Genomic DNA, 23,115 nt, shown 5'->3' with positions numbered 1-23,115 from the left:
AAACAAAAAGTAGCAACCGATTTATTTTATTTTTTGTTACAGCTACATATACATGGCTGTATCACTAGAGAAGGGCAAAATTTGAGTGACAGCAAGACTTAAAAAAATGTATTGTCCGATACACACCATGGACCAGATGTTTTAAAATTTGTCAGCACTGTTCCTCGCATGGGCAGACCTCATCTATGAAAAAGGGCTAAAACAGGAACTCCCAGCGAGTTGCAAACTCACCTCCATAGAAAGTGATAAAGCTCACTAGAATGCAGATTTGCTCAGGATAGAGTGAATTTGATAGGGAAAACAAGGCACTGATAGCAGCACATACAAATCAAATTACACTTTGTTTAAAATGCTGAACCTTGCATTAGTTTCTAGTTTTGTAGGCAGGTGTTTTTCAGTCTGTACAATCAGTGTATTGCATATAGATGAAGTCATTCAACGTTGAGTTTCTTGGGAGGTAAAAGCTGACACAATGCTGCAGTATATGCTGCAGGGTGTGCTGTTATTTTTGCAGGGCCGTGCTTAGATTAGCATGCAATCTGGTATTACATGTCCATGGTAAAACAGAATTATCAGAATGTGTTGCACTCCCTAAACTTTCAATGGATAGAGGGGCTGTGCTAAATGTGTTGGTATATAAGAAGGTATTGGATTAGGTAGGTCTCAAAGGTGGATATACATGTGTTTATATTTCTATGTGTGTATATATGTGTATGTATGTTTACAAATGTATGTGCACACATGCATACATACATATATATATATATATATATATATATATATATATACACACATACACATATAAACACACATATCTGCACCTTTTACACCTTTTAGCCCTTCCCTGTCAAGCACTTTGTCATATACCAAATGCCTTTAAAACAATAACACCATTTAAAAAATAAAATAAAAATACTTTAAATTTTATTGTTATATACTCTGAATTAAATGTTATATATATATATATATATATATATATATATATATATATATATATATATATATATATATATATATATATATAATATCCCAAGAGGTAGAAGCACTCACGGTAACATAATCCTCATTCAGCCTGCCCGGGGTGCTTAATAATAACAATACAAGCATCCAAAGAGAAAAGCACTCACCGGGTCTTATTGAGCAAAAAACACTTTTAATCCGTGATGTTTCGGGGTTGCCCCCATCTTCAGACAACAATTACAGGTACATACAGTAACTCACCCTTTATAGCAAGCAAACCCGCTCCCAAGTGCAGTCCCGCTGGTGGCGTACCGGAAGTCAGCAGCCGTGCGCAGAACACTACGTCACCGGCTGCCATAGCAACCAGGACGCCTCCCGGCAGAGTCCCTGTTACAATTAAAACTTAAGCATTAAAAATTAGTTAACTGTGCAAAGATACAACATTATTTACAAGAGGCTAAACGAAAAATATATACTTGGAAAAACATTCCTAAAGTGTGAGCTCTGACATCCAGGTAATAAATCGTAACTTAATAGTTAGAAAACCATCCTAATATCTCTAAGTCCCTATACTATAATATGCAATATACAATATCTACAAAATCCTAGATTAGGTGAGTAACAAACAAATAATTCCTAAACGGGGATAAATTGAATCCTAACACCGTATCAAGCAAGATAAGCTAAACAAGCAAATCTAAATATAATCCATGTCAAGGCTCCAGAAGCATAACATTAGGAATAATAAAGTATCATTGTCCATGAATCTTAGATCAAAAGTATAAACCTGGAAATAAATAAAACCAAAAATTAAAGAAACCTAAAAAAACAAAGAAAATAACCACCAAGTGAAAAAATAATAAACATGAGAATAAAAATGAAAATAAAAATAAAACTAATAAAAATGATAATGAAAAAATGAAAAAATAATAAAAGTGAAAATAAGAAATAAAAAAAGGAGATAAGAAAAAATGGAAGAAAAGCAAGAATACAAGAATAAAAAATAAAAAATAAAAAGAAGAACCAAGAAACATGCAATTTAATAAAGATAGAGGGAGACATTTCATAGAAAGCAATGCCAATCCAAGTTGACATTCAGGCCTCGTGGAGCCATGGTGCCCAGAGTGAAAATCCATTTGGATTCTCGCTGTAGTAATATTCTTCCTCTGTCACCCCCTCTTGTAAGTGGGGGCACATGATCAATGATGATATACTTTAGATCAGCGACTGAGTGTTTCAATAAAGCAAAATGCCTGGCCACCAGTTGCTCAGAGTCCCCACGATCAATAGCAGTTCTTATGGCTGATCTGTGGTTGGCCATTCTTGTACGGAGGTCGTCCACAGTTTTCCCCACATAGAACAAACCGCATACTCAGTGTAACAAGTACACTATGTATTTGGTTGTACATGTGACCCGATGTTTGATACTGTAAATCCTATTCTTGTAGGGATGTCTAAACACTTTACCAGTTGTTAATCCACTACATGTTGTACATCCCAAGCAGCGGTAACAACCAGGTTTAGATTGCAGCCAAGTCTCCTTCATGTAACAATACCTGGGATCCGTCTTGACAAGCTGATCTCTTAAGGACCTCGTTCTCCGATAACCGATTCTAGGAGGTGCTGTCCCCTCAAACGGCAGATCCGGGTCTGAAGAGATTAGAGACCAGTGTTTGCGTATACTCTCAGCAATAGCTGGTTTATCAACATCGAAGGTTGTGGAGAACGTCATTCTGTTGTCTCCCAAAACTGTTTCATTGTAGGTTAGCAGATCCTCCTGCTGTAACTTCAATGTATCCATCTTCTGTAGTGCTAAATCCTGCTTGTTGTATCCCCTCTGGATGAAACGTGACTCCATATCATGCATTTGTTGTTCACGAAGACTAGCTATAGTATTGTTCCTTGCTGTTCTCTTAAATTGTGATATGGGTATAGCACGTTTGAGGGCTGGGGGGTGGCAGCTATGGGCATGTAACAGAGAATTGCGGTCTGTTTCTTTTGTGTATAGTGTCATGCACAATTGACCTTCTTTTTTAAAAATTCTCAGGTCCAGAAAATCCACACTCTAGCTGTTATACATCAGTTTGAACTTGATAGTGGGATGTGCCTCATTGACATATGCAAACCATAATAGTAAATCCTCCTCTGTGCCCCTCCATACCAAGAAGAGGTCATCTATGTATCTTTTGTAATAGGTGACCCTGACATCCTGGAATAATGTCGTACCTCTCGTTTCGAATTCCGCCATGAATAAGTTGGCATACGTGGGCGCCACATTTGAACCCATGGCCGTCCCCACAATTTGCAGGTAGAATTCTTTCTCGAACCAAAAGTAATTCATCTCCAAGCATGCTGTTAGAAGTTCTTGGATTACATCAACAGGTGGACCCACATACGGGTATCTGGCCAATTGCCTGCATACTGCCGCAACTCCCTCATTGTAAGGTATTATGGTATACAAGCTGGTCACGTCCATAGTGACCAGCAGGGTATCCTCTTGTATATCATTGATGGTACTGAGTATTCTTATCATAGAGCTTGAATCCAGGAGGAAAGAATCCATATTCCTAACTAATGGTTGGAGTATGTTGTCCAAATAGATAGCGATTGGCTGAAGCAATGAACATATAGCCGAGACTATAGGTCTCCCCGGAGGGGTTACCATATCCTTATGGATCTTAGGTAGCGTGTAGATCACTGGAACTCTTGGATGTTGTACTGTCATAAAACCCAGGGAATCACTATCTATACATTCAGTCTCATGCAAATGTTGAAGCATGTTGTCAAGTTTTCTCTTGTATACGCTGGTAGGATCACCTCTTAATTTTTCGTAGGTATCCTTGTCCAACAGCTGTCGCATCATTTCAGCCCTGTAATCGGTATAATTTTGGATGACAATGGCACCCCCTTTGTCCGCTTCCCTTAATACTATGGAAGTGTTTTCTTGTAAGTCAATGAGAGCGCTTCTTTCGTCTTTAGTCAGATTGTGTCTATACTGACCCTTCCTTTGATGTGGATTCAATGTATCTTGTTGTACCATCCTGGAAAAAGTTTTTATAGAAGGGTTATAGCTTGTAGGGTCAAACTTACTCTTCCCCTTGAGGATATTTCTTGGTTGTTCTTGATATTCCCTGAAGTATTCTTTCAGTCTCAAATTTCTAGAGAACTTCTGGATATCTATAAACAGATCAAAATCATCACACTTAACAGTGGGTATGAATGACAAGCCCTTATTTAAAACCTTTCTCTCATTCTCAGTTAGTACATGATTACTTAAGTTGACAACTAGGTCCTCATCGACCGACCTCTCCTGGGGGGTCTGGGTGGTAGACTTGAACCCCCCTGCCTTGTGTGGTTCCTCGTCCTTCCCCGTTTTTTGATCTTGTTGTCATACCGCTTCTATAACCAGTATGCATCTGTACAGGGGTAGCGGTCGTCGTATTACCATCAGAGTCAGTACTATTGCCCGAGCTGTCCACTGAATCCATGGGTCTTCTTCTATTATACCTGTGGCGCCATTGTCTATTTGTACGATATTGCGCTCTTTCTTCAGGGCCCAATTGCCATCTATAGACACTTTTGTTTTTATAATCGTTAGTCACGTCTTCTAGTTTGCGGTTTTTAAATGTGATTAACTCATCTTCATACTTTTTTATATCATTCTTTAGTTTGCCAAGCCAATTTTGCTCCTTCTCAGTTTCCAGTACAGGCAGGTATTGACCCTCATATTTAGATATTTCCACTTTGCTCAATTTCAATAGTCTGGAGACCTCCTGTATTACAAGTAATACCAGGTCCAGGGAGCATTTATTGAGTATATTACACCACTTTAGGCAAAACTCAGGATTGTTCCTGCCTATCGTGGGGACATTCCTGATACGAAAGCCCCTAGGAATGAATTTTTGCGGTAATATTCAGATAAAAATGCTCCATGCAATGCATAGTCAATATCTTTTTTCTTCATTTTTGCCAGTTTCTCATAGATACTTTTTGTTTGTTCAATAATAGCCCTCTGGGGTATTGCTGCAAAAAGTATGCGAGATGCATCTTCTTCAGTAAAAAAGAATTCATCTGCACCTTTTATTTCATCCCCCAGATCCATATACGTATATCTCTCCCTTTCTTCCAAATGTACATATTTCTCTTGGTATCAGAAGCATACACATTTCTTGAGCACTATTTTTGCAACATTATTACACTGCACAGTTCTAAACCTATCTAGGTACACTTTTTATGGAAAGGTGCTGAATTTCAACAAACAAACAATATAAAAGGAAATTAGTAAATATAACAAGTGAATATAAAAATGTAAATTATTGTACACTCTATCTAAGTTAATTTCTCTTTTTTAAATAAAATTACAGTACAATTTTGGGGGTGAGGGGTTACTTGTATTGTAGGAGGAGGGTTTGTAAAAAAAAATGTAATGTAAAAGCGCTGAAATCTCTTTAGGGCAATGCCCTACAAAAGGCCCTTTAAGGGTTATTGTAATTTATTTTTGTGTTAGGGTTTAGGGCTTTTTTGGTTTCGGGTGTTTTTTTTTTTATTTTATGGGGCATGTAGATTAGTGTTAGGTATAATGGAGGGTTTTTTATTTTAGATACTGCTGTTATTAACTTTTGTAACTTAAATTTCTTTTTTTATTGTAATAGATTTTTTTTATTGTAACTTAGGGGGTTTAGTTTAGAAGGGGGCTTTAGTTTAAAGAGGGGGTTACTTGTTAATGTAGTTCTAGCATTGTACATAACAACTCATTATTTTAAATACTGAATATTTATGTATAGGGCCTTAGCTTCTGCAGTTAATTTTAGGTTATGACAGTTTAGGGGTCAATGATATGCATAGTCATGTACAATGCATATTGTTTAAAGCATTGTATGTATCTATAGAGTAAAAGGTATTTAATGATGCTTTCTATTTTTTAAACATAAACGTATAATTTCAAATATATATTTATGTTTGAAATATTAGCAAGCAACCATTAAATACCTTTTATGATATCTAGAAAACTTTAAACAATCTCCATTGTACATGACAATGCATATTTTGTTAAGGAGATGTGGTAAACGTCGGAGGACCGGCAAAACCTTGCTGGCCTTGCCATGCTCCTGGAGCTCAGCGCTGTAACGGAATTGAGCCCCGGTATGCCGCTTCCTAAAACAGCTTCCAATCGAACAACGTGCAGGGGATCAAGTCCCCTTTTAGTATGTTGTCAGCAATTTGATGAGGCACCTAGGGATACCACTTGTTTGGGGGCGTTACCTTCTGGGAGGAATGGGGGACCGTAATTTAAGTAGGAGTTTAGGGGGAGTTTGTGGGGCTTGCTAAAGGAAGTAGCCTGCACTTTGATTTGGACACATCGACACAAGATCAATATATTCAAATCAGCAAAGTGCAAGTTGCCAGGAGGGTAGAGGCCATGTTTGACTCACCAGCTATCAGCTGTTAAGACTACATCGCCTAAGGTAGTTTTTGTCAGTGTAATTAAACCTAGGTCCCACAGCAATATTTGGAGTGTGCTTACACAGAAACAATTTTTAGTTTCAGTGAGCGCACTGTCTGTGCCGTGTAGACCCACTTCAAATAGGGCCCTCCTGGCCGCAGCAATATGCTGACGAGTGGCGATGTCGGCAATGCGGGTGTGGATGTCATGCTCTCATTGACTTCCATTGGTAGAGACATTGACGCTTGCTGACTTTGCTTGGACATGCCCCATTTCTTTGAATTTCTCGACAGACCGTCGGACTGCGAGGCTGATGAACCCAGTAAGACAGTTTCTTGATGGTCTGTTGATGCTTTTAATATCAGGGCCAAAGTGATAACATAATGAGAATTGATTTTATCTGCAAAGCTCAACCCTTTTAATAGGTTGTGGTTTCAAACACAAAACCAACAATTTCATATACACAAATAAACCTGAAAATGCAATTTCTTATACATTCTATTCTCTGCAGCTGGTATAAAAAGTCATTTGAAATCCATTAAGGAAAAAACTATTTTACAGTATACTGTGCCTTTAGAGATCAATAGTGACTATCTTTCTTAGGTTTCTTGGCAATACATCTATTTTCAGCGCAGTTGTAGTAAATAGTGGCATCAAACAAAATGTTATAACAATATTTTGTTTACTGTGCTCAATTAATCTACAAGGGAAACATAATTTGAAATTTGAAATTATTGTCAGATTATTAATAGTCTTTGGGCCAGATTACGAGTGGAGCATTATCTAGCGCTTTCGCTAGATCTCTAATTGCGCTAGAACTAAACGTTTTGCACGCGTCGGGTTGCGCTTAAGTAAAAGTTATCACTCTCGGGCAAACTCGACAACACCCAAAAAGCAAAACTTAGAATATCGCAAGCACAATAATCTATTCCCCCATAGAAGTCAAAGTAGAAAAAAAAGGGGAAAAAAAACGAACACCCCACTCACACGTAGGGATGGCCGAATTTTTTGCAACATTCGAAAAATGAAACGAATTTTAACACATTCGTTCAAATCAAATTTCAAATGTTTACATAACATTCTAACATTCGATTTTCGAATGTTTGGTTTCGAAGTTTACGATTACATTCGAAAATATTTATTTCGAAAAATTCAAATTGATATATTTGTAATAGTATTTCTAATGCTTTCCTTAAATGTAATATTCGAATCATGCAATATTTGAATTCGAAAAATTCAAATTTATATATTTGTAATAGTATTTCTATAATGCTTTATTTAAATGTAATATTCAAATTATGCAATAATTTAATTAAAAAAATTGAATTTATATGTTTGTAATAGTATTTCTAATGCTTTCTTTAAATGTAATATTCAAATTATGCAATATTCGATCGAAATAGAAACATTCAAATTGATATATTTGTATCTATTATGTATTCATTTACTAGATTCCTACCACATAAACTATTGAACTTCTGAATAGTATTTGTTAAATAGAATGTTAAATTCGAAATTTCGAATGTGGACATTCAATCTAATTTTAAACATTCAAATTCGAAAGTGACATTCAAAAACTGTAAATAGCATTCGATTATAGAATTTTTAAGAATATTCGTTCGTATCAACATTCGGCTTTGTAATTTAAATTTCGGTAATAACATTCCTTCTTACATTCGAATTCGGAAATGTACACATTCGTCCATCCCTACTCGCATGCAAACCCAATCGCATATTCTCAAGTGCGCTATTTCTCATTCCAATGTTCTTGACATAGAATATGTTTTATTTATACACATGGTTATATATAGGTATAGATACAGTATCTACAGATATATATATTCATATATATATATATATATATATATATATTTATATATATATATATATATATATATATATATATATATATATATATATATATATATATAGGAATATCTATTTAGAAATACTTAGAACATAGTCTGATATGTGCAGAACAATTGTAAATGGTTCCAATGTGTCTATATATATATGTGTACATATGTATTTATGTGTAAATATGTCTGTAAATACATATATTCACACATCTTTAGAGATGTATATGTGTGTATCTCTATGTTAAAGGGACAGTCAACTCAAAAGTGTTATTGTTTTTTAAAAGATAGATAATCGCTTTAAGGACCATTCCTCGTTTTTTCAAAGAAATCATGGTTATATTAATACACTTTTTACCTCTGTGATTACCTTGTATCTAAGCATCTTCTTACAGCCCCCTAATCACATGACTTTTTATTTATTATCTATTTGACATGCTTTTAATCCAATAAGTGCTATGTTGTTAGAACCCATGGGCATTAGCACAATGTTATCGTATATTGCTCACATGAACTAGCACTCCTTCTTGTGAAAAGCTAATAAAAAAGCATGTGATCATGGGGCTGTCTTTAGTGACTTAGAAACAGACAGACATTTAGAGGTTTAAAGGTTATAAAGTATATTAATATAGCCATGTTGGTTGTGCAAAGCTGGGGAATGGGTAGTAAAGGCATTATTATCTATCGGCTAGATTTAGAGTTTTGTCGGTAAAGACCTGCGTAGCTAACGCCGCTTTTTTTCCCAACGAACCCTTTAAACAATGCTGGTATTTAGAGTTGTTTGAAGGGCTTTTGTTAAAAAAGCCCCCCAAAATAATAAAGGTCCCTACCCTATTGTAAATTAAAAAGTAAACACTACCCCCTGAAGATCTCCCTACCTTGAGTCGTGTTCACCCAGCTGGGCACCAATGGACCAAAAGAGGAAATCCGGAGCGGCAGAAGTCATCATCCTATCCGGGCAGAAGAGGACGTCTGGACCGGCAGTCATCTTCATCCAAGCGGCATCCAAGGATTCTATCAGCCAATCGGAATTAAGGTAGGAAAAATTTGATTGGCTGATAGAATCCTATCAGCCAATCGGAATTCGAGGGACGCCATCTTGGATGACGTCATTTAAAGAAACCTTCATTCGGCGAGTAGGCGTCGGTTGAAGAGGATGGATCCGCGTCGGCTGGAAGAAGATGGCTCCGCTCCACTCTGGATGGATGAAGATAGAAGATGCCGCTTGGATGAAGATGTCTGCCGGTCCGGATGTCCTCTTCTGCCCAGATAGGATGATGACTTCTGCCGCTCCGGATGTCCTCTTTTGGTCCATTGGTGCCCGGCTGGGTGAACACGACTCAATGTAGGGAGATCTTCAGGGGGGTAGTGTAAGGTTTATTTAAGGGGGGTTTGGGTTAGAGTAGGGGTATGTGGGTGGTGGGTTTTAATGTTGGGGGGGTTGTATATTTTTTTACAGGCAAAAGAGCTGATTACTTAGGGGCATGCCCCTCAAAAAGCCCTTTTAAGGGCTGGTAAAAGAGCTGGTTACTATTTAATTTAGAATATGGTAGGGACCTTTATTATTTTGGGGCGCTTTTTATTTTATTAGGGTGCTTAGAGTAGATGTAATTAGCCTAATATTCTTGTAATCTTTTTTTATTTTTTGTAATTTAGTGTTTGTTTTTTGTTGTAATTTAGTTTAGTTTATTTAATTGTATTTAATTGTAGGTACTTGCAGTTCATTTATTTAATTAATTTATTGATAGTGTAGTGTTAGGTTTAATTGTAACTTAGGTTACGATTTATTTTACAGGTAATTTTTTAATTATTTTAACTAGGTAGCTATTAAATAGTTAATAACTATTTAATAGCTATTGTACCTAGTTAAAATAAATACAAATCTGTAAAATAAATATAAATCCTAAAATAGCTACAATATAATTATTCGTTATATTGTAGCTATATTAGGGTTTATTTTACAGGTAAGTATTTAGTTTTAAATAGGAATACTTTAGTTAATAATATTTAATTTATTTTGTTAGATTAAAATTATATTTAACTTAGGGGGGTATTAGGGTTTGATTTAGCTTTAGGGGTTAATAACTTTATTAGAGTAGCGGCAAGGTCCGGTCGGCAGATTAGAGGTTAATAAGTGTAGGTAAGGTAGCGGCAACATTGGGGGGGCAGATTAGGGGTTAATAAATATTATATAGGTGTCGGCGATGTTAGGGGCAGCAGATTAGTGGTTCATAGGGATAAAGTAGGTGGCGGCGGTGTGCGGTCGGCAGATTAGGGGTTAAAAATATTTATTATAGTGGCGGCGATGTGGGGGGCCTCGGTTTAGGGGTACATAGGTAGTTTATGGGTGTTAGTGTACTTTAGAGCACAGTAGTTAAGAGCTTTATAAACCGGCGTTAGCCCATAAAGCTCTTAACTACTGACTTTTTTCTGCGGCTGGAGTTTTGTCGCTAGAGGGTCTACCGCTCACTTCAGCCAAGACTCTAAATATGAGCGTTAGGCAGATCCCATTTAAAAGGTAGGATACGCAATTGGCGTAAGGGGATCTGCGGTATGGAAAATTTGCGGCTTGAAAGTGAGCGTTAGACCCTTTCCTGCCTGACTCTAAATACCAGCGGCCGGCCAAAACCAGCATTAGGACCCCTTAACGCTGCTTTTGACAGGTAACGCAGAACTCTAAATCTAGCCGTTACTTTTTAAACAATAACAATTTTTGTGTTGACTGTCCCTTTAAAGAGATTTCATATCTTTGAGCCCTTACAACGTTTTTGTGCAATATTTTTTTAAGAATTTTTTAGATGATGTTATTGAGTGTAACTGTATTGTGTAATGTATTTTTGATGAGTTTACGTGGCACTTTTTTGTTTCACGAAACAGTTAACTAGAGTCTTGAGGATGCGCTAACCTGACCAGCATTAACTTCAATTGCGCTCAGTCGATCGTAGGAAAAAAAACACTTTATCAATTCTCTTTTTCCTCTATAGGTACTTTTGTGGAGTAAAACAAAACAAATTGCTCATTGTCTAACAAAAGAAAACCAACAATACATAACCCTAGAGGATACATTTCTGGGCTTTTTATTTGATGACCTCACGTGGTGTGGGAGAGCTCATAAAGAAGGTAAGCATTTAATGTTTGTTTCTTTTTCATATGATAAACACAAATGTATTATACTTTTAGATATATATAACATGTCCTTTTAGATAAGTACTCTCACCAATAGCGACACCAACTACCAGGGTCTTTAAATGCTAACTATAAAGGGCTAGATTACAAGGGGAGCGCTAAATTATTGCGTGCCCGCAAACGATAATTAACCAGCCATTACAAGTGGCTGGTTATTGCAACTCTGGATTGTGTCTCTTTCACTTGCCTTAGCTCACAGCTTATCAGCTTTTCATCTCCTGTATGCACTCAGGTAAAACATTAATTATTATAACTGCGTTGGTTATGCAAAACTGGGGAATAGGTAATTAAGGGATTATCTATCTTTCAAAAAACAACAACAATTCTGGTGTTGACTGTGCCTTTAAGACTTGTGGCACCATCCAGTCTCCATATTCAGGAACTTTTAAATTGTTGTTCTATCTAAAAGCCTGCGTGTCCAATAAGCACTACAGAATAGCTCAAATAATCCCTAGAGCTTCTGGCACAGATTATTACTTTTATCATTTGCTTTAATACGAGAGGGAAATGTTGGAAAAGAGGGATTTAAAAAAGAAAAACTAGGAATAGTCACAAAAAACTAATGACCCCTTCCAGCCAGTACAATAGGAAAACTTTCATTTTGTGGTGACATCATTTTTTATTTCAGTACACAGTTGTGCATCAATACTTCTAATTAATACTTTTTGTTATATTTTCATTGCAGGGTTTAATTTTACATCATGCCCAACATGGAAAAAGTGTGTAAACAACACTATTACTTCTTTTTGGAAGATGGCATCTGCTTCAGTAAGTGGTACTAGCTATATATATGCTTTTTTATATTGAGTTTTGCGTTATGAGTAAAAAAGCAGCATTATGGGTTATAATGCTGCTTTTTTCACTACCGCTGCTATTACGAGTCTTGAAGGTACAGCTGTACCGCACACTTTTTTGGCCATACCGCAAATTAACTTACGCAATTTGCGTAAAATGTCTTTTTTCAATAAGCCTTCCATAACGCCAATATTACAAGCTTTTTCTGGGAGGCCTAAAAGTGAGCGGTACAGCCTATCCCGCAAGATTCGTAACGCAATCTAAAGTCAGTAGTTATGAGTTTTACCCTACAAAGCTGTAGCATAAAACTCATAACTAAAGTGCTAAAAAGTACATTAACACCCATAAACTACCTATTAACCCCTAAACCAAGGCCCTCCCGCATCGCAAACACTATAATAAAATGATTAACCCTAATCTGCCGCTCCGGACATCGCCGCCACTATAATAAACCGCCCTCAACGTCGCCGCCACTATACTAAATTTATTAACCCCTAAACTTAAGTCTAACCCTAACCCTAACACCACCTAACTTAAATATAATTAAAATAAATCAAAATAAAATACCAAATCTGTGAAACACATAAGCGCAAACAGACTCAAGTGTAGGTAAGTACAACAAACACACCACACATTATGAATTGTACTTACAAGATTACAATTTATTCAGGCGGTTGTTAACAAAATGTTAGATGACCAAGAGAAATCGTTCATACAGGGTGGATTAAAACATAAGTCTCTCCAAATGGGAATACCGGAACCAGTATATCAGTCCTTTACAAGTGTCCGTTGTAGTGACTCAGATAGAAAACGCTGTGTTTGAAAGCGTCAATGTCGAAGCCGGTATCGTCACTAGAACATAGTACGGATCCTTAGACAGTCCAAAAAGGCCTCATTGCGTTTCAACCGCCAACGTGCGGTCTTTCTCAAGAGGTGAAGTTAATGCCTCTTCTCACAGTACAAGCAAGTATATAGCCAACCGGCTTATTTCATTGGAGGGGAAAAATCATCTTGTCAATTAGCCAGCCTGTCTACTATGTAAAGCAAACTCAAACCCATGTATAAGATAGATTAAAAGATTAAAAACACATATTTTTAATTTTATACTATTAAAAATATCATTGATAAACTATTCTAAGAGGTATGAATTAATAAACCGCAAAAAAACATCACTAATACATTAAAATGTACAAATATATGTTCACAAACGTTTTTTGCCCATTTTTTATGAAGTGTTGAAAGACAGTGTTAAACAAACGACAAAAAGAGAACAACGTTAGTACAAAAAATGAAATATTAGAGAAAAATAACTCGTTACCAATGTTTTCCATTATATCAGGGGTTGTTTGGTGAACATAAGCATATAATATCATATCGTCTACAATCAACCAAGTTAAAAAATATACCATATGAGTCAGTGAGTATATGTTATGCATAGATCAATAAATGGAATAATTTAATAATTGATTAAAACTCCAATGTATATTCTCTATAAACTCATGTTAAATACATGTAAGAGCAAATATAAAACAGAGTATAAATGAAGCTAAGGAAGAGAGAGAGTGATACAATGGGAATATAAAATAGAAGATATACAAAGGGAACAGCCATTATATCCTACCTACCTCATGACAGTTCGCACATATAAACCCTACCAATTAAGTATATACTAAAACTAATTAAAAATATTCAAAATATTTAAAATATTCAAAATATTTAAAACAAGGACATGACATACATTAATTAATTGATCACATATATATACGTATATATATATATATATATATATATATATATAAACACATATATACACACATCTAAAAGACCATCTCATTAAAAACTGTACACTGATAAACCCTATCCTTGACAACCTTGAAATGAATGTCTCACATTTGCGTAATGTAAGTAGTCTGTTCGGGATGGATGGGGGAATCCAATCAATAACCTGCACCTTAAGTGATCTGGGGTCTCCACCATGAATATCTCTAAAGTGAAGGGGGACACTGTGCTTATCCATCTCATTTCTAATATTATTAAGGTGTTCTGACACTCTACGCCTGATCTTTCTTTTCGTGCGACCCACATACTTGAGGCCACACCCACAAGTTAATAGATATATAACATGAGTAAAGTCACACGTGCAGCGACATTGAATCTTGAAGTTACGGGATTTATCACTATTTGTGAAGTTGAGATCTTTGTTCACATGTTTGCACATTCCACAGTTGTGTTTACCACATTTATATATGCCTTCTTTTAGACTTAACCAGTTACTCTTACTCGCTATTGTTTTATCTCCTTTCACTGGTTCCAATTTGCTAGGGGCTAACAGATTCCTCAAGTTTCTACCCTTCCAAAAGGTAATTTGGGGATGTTCTGGTATTGATGATGCTAGCAAGCTATCTGATTTTAGTATACCCCAATGTTTCCTAAAGGCCTCCTTGATGATTGTATGGCCTTCATTATAGGTAGTTATAAATCTGATAGAATCCTGATCCTGCCCATTGTGTTTATGATGCCTACCTGTCGAACTCATATCATCTGTTCTTAACAGTGAATCCCTGGTACGCCCCACAGCCTTAATCCTAGAGTCCTCAATTTTAACCGGATCATATCCTTTGACTATAAATTTATTCGCCATAATGTCTGCTTCTTTATTGAAGTCGCTAATAGAACTACAATTTCTTCTCAGTCTGAGAAACTGGCTATATGGAATGTTATCTTTCCAATGGCGTTGATGGGCACTCTTATAGTCAATAAAGCTATTTCTTTCAGTGGGCTTCATGTAGTTGGTAACTGCTATTTTATTATCACTATTTACAAATAGTCGCAAGTCAAGAAATTCAATTTCAGTACGAGAGTGGTTTTCAGTGAATTTAAGATTATAATTATTATTATTAATATATCTAACAAATTCATCTACTACATTATGGTCCCCCTCCCATAGAATGATCACGTCATCAATATATCTGTGATATTTAACTATATTCTTACTGAACTGATGTGTCTTCCAGATAAATTCGCCTTCGAAGGTGTGCATATACAGGTTAGCATATGATGGGGCAAAAGTAGTGCCCATCGCTGTTCCTCTAATCTGTCTGTAATACACACCCTCGAAGGTGAAATAGTTGTGTTCCAATATGAATTGTATACACTGCAAGATGATTTTTTTATGTACTACATTGAATCCCGAATTGGTCAATTCCATTTCTACAGCATGTATCCCTTTATCATGCGGTATTGACGTGTATAACGCTGATACATCGCATGTAATCCAACAGTAATTATTTTTCCATTCGATTCCTTCGAAGATCCCAATCACACTAGTGGTGTCCTTCAGGTAGGCCCTAGTGTTCCTAACAATATCTTGCAAAAAATAATCAATAAACTTAGAGACTTTATCTGTGATGGAACTAATCCCAGATATGATGGGCCTACCCGGAGGACACTCACTATTCTTGTGGATCTTTGGTAGATGATAAAAATAGGGGCTCTTTGGATCCAATTCTTGCAGGTATTTAAATTCATCTGTGTTCAATATCCCTTCAGATTTAGCATTCACCAACATAGAATTCAATGCAGACATATATGATTTAGTTGGATCAGCCTTAAGGATACAATACGTATCTTTATCCCCTAACAATTTGTGTGCTTCTTTGAGATATTCCGATCTCAATTGGATCACCAAACCCCCTCCATTATCTGCTGCCCTAAACACAACTCTGTCATCATTCATTAATTTCGTAAGTGATTTCCTCTCAAGTATAGTAAGATTATCATTGTGTTTATTCAATAAATTCTCCTTTTTGTCTTTAATTTTAGACAAGATTTCTTTAGTAACTAAATTCGTAAAAACAGGGATTTGATCCCCTTGAGCGTTAACTGGATAAAAAGAGGAGGGGCGTTTAAATGTGCTATGAGTAATAGGTCTAACTTCCTCATGAGTAGAAATGTCTAGAAGTTCACACAACATAAAATCCTGATCTTCCTCACTTGGGGACCCCTCTATGTCAAAATCTATTCCTTCCAAACTCTTAAGGATATTCAATGTTTCTAAATCTTTGGATTCAAGGTGTTCCTCTTTGTTGGATATGGTTTTAATGGTGGAATTTTTGGCAAAAAATCGTTTAAGAGTCAGTTTTCTACTAAATTTCTGAATATCCAAGAATATTTGGAATTCATTAGGTAAAGTTTTGGGGGCAAAATTGAGTCCCTTACTCAATAATTTAATATCATTGTTGTCCAAATCTATCTTGGCTAAATTAAAAATACTCATTCTCTCTCTTCCTCTCTCCGCTGCCTTCTGTTTGGCTTCCCTAATTCTAAGTCCACCCCTTGTTCCTCTCTTTATTCTAGTGTTCTTTTGTTCATTCGTGTCCTTACTTCTGGATCCCCTAGACGTGGACTCCTTGATTCCTGCTCTAACCTGACTTGGTGTCCTATCTGGCTGTTCCCTAAAAAAGAAGTATTTCTTACAGTTGTTCTCCTCTCTCCTTCATGATGTTCCTCATGCTCATTCCTACCATGTTTGGGTTTAGCACCTTGTTCAGACCAGTTATTCTCCCTATATGTTTCAGGATGTGAATCAAGACTATGAAATCTATTGCTAGTTGATACTTGTATAAGGGGCGGATTATAATTCTTCTTCTTATTTTTGCCATTGTGCCACCAATTATTATGGTAGCCATAATTACTATTACTTTTATAGTTGGAATATTGACCATGGTAGGAGAAATTGGATCTACCACCATGACCAGGATTCTCAGACTTAGAATAACTTTGTCCATGTGTATACTCATTACTTCTAGGGTATTCATGTTTATTATCCTTATAAGAATTCACAAAAATATGTGATTTATTCTGATCCCTATTTGTTCCAACATAAGGAGTCCTGTTATCTGCCCTGGTATTACCCCTAGACTGATCATTAGTATAATCATGATGTTTAAATTGATTGGTATCCTGATCCTTTCTTTCAGATAACAATTTTTCTGATTGGTATATATTAGACTGTTAAGGACCAGACTGTGCGTGCATTTTGAGTTTTCTTTTTTAAAGTATAAACCTTATCCTCCTTAAAATCCTGAATATCCCTAGATAGTTTCATTTGTTTGACTGCCATTAACTCATTGTCTAATTTCTTGATTCTACTCTGAATGCTATTATTCCTATTGATCCACTTTTCTTCCAATTTAAAACATTGAATTTTAGGAAAAATATGTTCTAATTCTTCTTTAATCTGTTTTAATTTAAACTCTCTATATTTTACTAAAATTGTAATCATTTTCATAGAACATTCATGTAGAGATTCCTCCCACTCTGTGGTGAATTCCACATCCTCAAGATCAAAAGCAGGATACTTAAATAAACGCAAACCCCTAGGAATAATATTATGGGAAACATAGTTATCCAATAAGATAAGGTCTTGCCATTCACGACAATCTTGCTGTAAAAGTTTTTCAAGTTTTTTAAATGCATCAGAATCACCTGATGAACTTTTTAAAAAACTTGAAAAACTTTTACAGCAAGATTGTCGTGAATGGAGAATATTGGAGTTTTAATCAATTATTAAATTATTCCATTTATTGATCTATGCATAACATATACCTGACTCATATGGTATATTTTTTAACTTGGTTGATTGTAGACGATATGATATTATATGCTTATGTTCACCAAACAACCCCTGATATAATGGAAAACATTGGTAACAAGTTATTTTTCTCTAATATTTCATATTACTAACGTTGTTCTCTTTTTGTCGTTTGTTTAACACTGTCTTTCAACACTTCATAAAAAATGGGCAAAAAACGTTTGTGAACATATATTTGTACATTTTAATTTATTAGTGATGTTTTTTGCGGTTTATTAATTCACACCTCTTAGAATAGTTTATCAATTATGTTTTTAATAGTATAAAATTAAAAATATGTGTTTTTAATCTTTTAATCTATCTTATACATGGGTTTGAGTTTGCTTTACATAGTAGACAGGCTGGCTAATTGACAAGATGTTTTTCCCCTCCAATGAAATAAGCCGGTTGGCTATATACTTGCTTGTACTGTGAGAAGAGGCATTAACTTCACCTCTTGAGAAAGACCGCACGGTGGCGGTTGAAACGCATTGAGGACTTTTTGGACTGTCTGAGGATCCGTACTATGTTCTAGTGACGATACCGGCTTCGACATTGACGCTTTCAAACACAGCATTTTCTATCTGAGTCACTACAACGGACACTTGTAAAGGACTGATATACTGGTTCCGGTATTCCCATTTGGAGAGACTTATGTTTTAATCCACCCTGTATGAACGATTTCTCTTGGTCATCTAACATTTTGTTAACAACCGCCTGAATAAATTGTAATCTTGTAAGTACAATTCATAATGTGTGGTGTGTTTGTTGCACTTACCTACACTTGAGTCTGTTTGCGCTTATGTGTTTCACAGATTTGGGATTTTACTTTACTTTACTCCGGGAGGCACGCAGGACACCTTTGGTCATTTTGCAGCAGCAGGTCTCGTATAAACATTATTATTTAGTTGCACTTGTTTGCACTTTGTGTTTTTTCTTTAGGAAATTTGTTTGCCTCAAGTAGTATATGTTTCACATTTCCTCTACCTTTTTGAATTTTTATCTGTAAGCTTGTTTATTTTATTTTATTACATTTTATGATTATATATGTGCTGTATATACACGCTTATCTATGCTTGCTAAGAAAGACAAGTAGACATCTATTGCAGGTAGCTTTTAAATAATATACATAAATTCTTTTTATTAATCTTTTATTAATTTTTTATTATTATCTTCCTCTCTGAATTTGTGTTTATTGCTTTACATTACAGAAATATTGACTCATCCCTGGCAGTTAGCGCTGTTTAATCAGTGTGTTTTGTAAATCTAAATAAAAATTCCAATCATTAACTAAATAATTCCTATTTAAAACTACATACTTACCTATAAAATAAACCCTAAGCTAGCTACAATACAACTAATAGTTACATTGTAGCTAGCTTAGGGTTTATTTTTATTTTACAGGCAAGTTTGTATTTATTTTAACTAGGTAGAATAGTTACTAAATAGTTATTAACTATTTACTAACTAAAGACTGAAAAACAACTGCTGGGGTCCGTGCTATTCCGGTAGCATGATCTTCAGCGTAGGCACAAGCCTCCAATCACTTCCAAATGACCGGTGTTCGGGGAGGCCAAATAGACTCGCCTCCGTTTCCGGTGCACTGAGCAGACAGAGGATTCCAAATGTACATCCGGGCTACACAGGGCAGGAGGTCAATCGAGAGGCATACACCGTAACCAGTAAATAGTTGTTCAAAGAAAAAAACTCCCTTGATGCCATCCAGTATAAGAAAAATAAGTCTTTATTGGGATGCAGGATAAAAACAAAATCAGAGCCAATGCTCCATTTAGCAAGCGGTCAGGGTCACAGCTGAACAAACTGCAGACATGTTTCGCGTGTATTGACACGCTTGATCACTGCTATATGTGAGTTGTGTATCTGGCCTCTATTTAAGTTAAAAACAATCAGGTTAACCCTTTCCTATCTAAACTGTATATTAAGGGTAAACTAGAATCATGACTGTGAAGTGAGGAGTCATAAAGACCCTTAAAAATAATAACACTAACATATTTAATGAAACCTAATTTCAAAATCCTATTAAATACCCTTAAATAGAAAAACTAAGAAACATTAACAGTTTTATAGAAAAGCCTTGAGGACAATATATTTACCAAAACAGAATTATATGTTTATAATATGTTATAAAAGATTTAGGGAATACTTAGATAAATAGATTGACATCACTTTCTTTGTTGATGCCCTTAGGGTGTCTAGTATTTAGTAGGAAGATCCATTTAGCTTCCTTATAACTCAATTTATATTCCCTGTCCCCTCCACGTCTGTGTTTTGGGACATAGTCGATTGGCTGAATAGACACCAATGAGGCATCACCCTGATGCATGGTTTTAAAATGTCTTGAGACTGGAGTGAATATATCTGGATCCTCAATGTCCCTCAAATGTTCTAGTGCCCTATCTTTCAACAAACGTTTAGTTCTGCCTACGTATTGGATCTCGCACCCCCTACAAGTCAAGAGGTAAATGACATGCGTTGACCTACAATTTAGTTTAAATCTAATGTCATATTCACAGCCAGTAATGGTTGATTTGAATTTTGTGCCTTCTTTTACATAGTTGCAAGTTTTGCACCTTTGTGCTTTACATTTATAGAATCCAAGCTTAGTTGGAAGCCAAGTTTTAGTTTGAAAGTTAGGGAGATCAGAGTGGGCAATCATATTTCCAATTGTTTTGCCTTTTCTAGCTACAAATTTGCAGCCTTCACTGGCCACTTTTTCCAAACCTGAATCTACCGCCAGTATCGGCAAGCTTTCTTTTATAATGTTACAAATTTTGTTAAATTCAAGGCTATAAGGAGTGTTTCCTTATCATTGTAACGTTGGTTTTTTACTTTGTACTGTAACAGATTTTCCCTAGGTATTTGATCCACAACTTTTTTTGTACTTTCTAAAAGATTTTCAGGGTACCCCCTATCGAGTAACCTTTGTTCAAGTATTTTACACTGATTTTCATAATTCACTGTATCAGAGCAGATACGTCTAGTTCTTATAAATTGCCCTTTTGGTATAGCTTTTTTGACATGCAAGGGTGACATGACTTAAAGTTTAATATTGTGTTGCCCCCTGTGGGTTTTCTGTACACTGTGGTATTTATCATGTTGGTGTTAGGATCTACTGCCAATTCTAAGTCCAAGAACTTGATGGTGTTTTTATTATATTCTGCTGTGAATTTTAAATTCATGTGATTTAAATTAATAAGTTCCAGGAACTTCTCTATGGAGGTTTCATCTCTATTCCACACCACCAACAGGTCGTCAATATAGCGGCCATAATAAACAAAATGTTGTTTGTATAGGTTGTCATCTCCATAGACGTGGCAGGCCTCCCACCAACCTATAAAAAGATTAGTGTAGGAAGGGGAAGGGGCAAATTTTGCCCCCATAGCCGTGCCACGTCTCTGGAGATAGCAATCCCTGTCAAAAATGAAAAAGTTGTGTTGAAGTAAGAATTCTATGGCTGTTAACAAAAAATAAATAACATCCTTACTATAATTTGAAAAATTATTTAAAAAATAAGTAATTGCAGCTAGACCCAGGTGGTGTGAAATGGAGGTATACAAAAATGTAACATCAATAGTCAAAAAACAAAAAGAGTCTTGCCACTTAAGTCTTTTTACATTATTTAGGACTTGAGTAGAGTCCTTTATATAGCTCATTAGATTCAATACCAGAGGTTGAAGGAATGAGTCAACTAATTCTGACAATGGTTCAAGGAGGGAGCCCACCCCAAATATGATGGGTCTGCCCGGGGGGCACTTATTATATTTCTGCAATTTGGGAACAAAATAGAAAATTGGTGTAAGGGGTGCCTGTGGGAGTAAAGTATCAAAATATGCCTCCTTAAAGGCTCCAGCTTGTTTGCCTAGTTCTAAGATATCCTTTAACTTGGTTTTAAATTTCAAAGTAGGATTAAAGGTGAGCTTGGTATATACCTCCTCATCGTTTAACTGTCTTAAGGCCTCTGAAACATAGTATTCATGATCTATGATAACTACGTTTCCGCCCTTATCGGACTCTGATTATAATGTTATTATTAGTTTTTAATGTATTTAGAGCTTTTCTTTGTTCTACTGTTAAGTTCTGTGAGAAATTTTGTTTATATGCTTTTTTAGTACCTAGATTTTCCGATAAAGTTTTTAATTTCTGCTCTACTGTACGTTGAAAAACGTCAATACTTTTGCTTCTACTGTTTACGGGGTAAAAGATACTTTTTTGCATTCTGGGCCTAAAAGTTAGGACAACTATTTACTGGTTACGGTGTATGCCTCTCGATTGACCTCCTGCCCTGTGTAGCCTGGATGTACATTTGGAATCCTCTATTTACTAACTACCTAGTTAAAATAAATACAAATTTACCTGTAAAATAAAACCTAACCTGTCTTACACTAACACCTAACCTTACACTACAATTAAATTAATTAAATAAATTAAATACAATTACCTAAATTACAAAAATAAACAAACACTAAATTACACAAAATAAAAAAAGAAATGATCAGATATTTAAACTAATTACACCTAATCTAATAGCCCTATCAAAATAAAAAAGCCCCCCAAAATAAAAAAACCCTAGCCTAAACTAAACTACTAATAGCCACCAATAGCCCTTAAAAGGGCCTTTTGCGGGGCATTGCCCCAAAGAAATCAGCTCTTTTACCTGTAAAAAAAATCCAAACACCCCCCAACAGTAAAACCCACAACCCACACAACCAACCCCCCAAATAAAATCCTAACTAAATAAACCGAAGCTCCCTATTGCCCTGAAAAGGGCATTTGGATGGGCATTGCCCTTAAAAGGGCATTTAGCTCTTTTTCAATTGCCCAAACCCTAATCTAAAACTAAAACCCACCCAATAAACCCTTAAATAAACCTAACACTAACCCCCGAAGATCCACTTACAGTTTTGAAGACCGGACATCCATCCTAAATGAAGCCGGGAGAAGTCCTCAGCGAAGCGGCAAGAATTCCTCAATGAAGCCGGGAGAAGTCTTCATCCAAGCCGGCAGAAGTGGTCCTCCAGACGGGCAGAAGTCTTCATCCAGACGGCATCTTCTATCTTCATCCATCCGGCGTGGAGCAGGTCCATCTTCAAGACATCCGGTGTGGAGCAACCTCTTCTTCTGACGACTAAAGACGAATGAAGGTTCCTTTAAATGACGTCATCCAAGATGGCGTCCCTTTAATTCCGATTGGCTGATAGAATTCTATCAGCCAATCAGAATTA

General features: G+C 35.9%; 1 protein-coding gene across 1 annotated transcript in view; it reads left to right on the top strand.

The window, feature by feature from the left end:
* Nucleotides 1-23,115, top strand: part of CD38 (CD38 molecule) — a 142,577-nt gene that overhangs the window by 78,988 nt on the left and 40,474 nt on the right. The window contains exons 3-4 of the mRNA XM_053704119.1: nt 11,244-11,379; nt 12,131-12,213. Coding sequence (XP_053560094.1) covers nt 11,244-11,379; nt 12,131-12,213 — 219 coding nt within the window. The remainder of the gene's footprint in view (nt 1-11,243; nt 11,380-12,130; nt 12,214-23,115) is intronic.

This window comes from Bombina bombina, chromosome 2, assembly GCF_027579735.1.
Source record: "Bombina bombina isolate aBomBom1 chromosome 2, aBomBom1.pri, whole genome shotgun sequence".
Taxonomy (NCBI): domain Eukaryota; kingdom Metazoa; phylum Chordata; class Amphibia; order Anura; family Bombinatoridae; genus Bombina; species Bombina bombina.
Note: the sequence above shows the minus strand (reverse complement) of the source record. Positions and strands in the feature narration are given on the sequence as shown.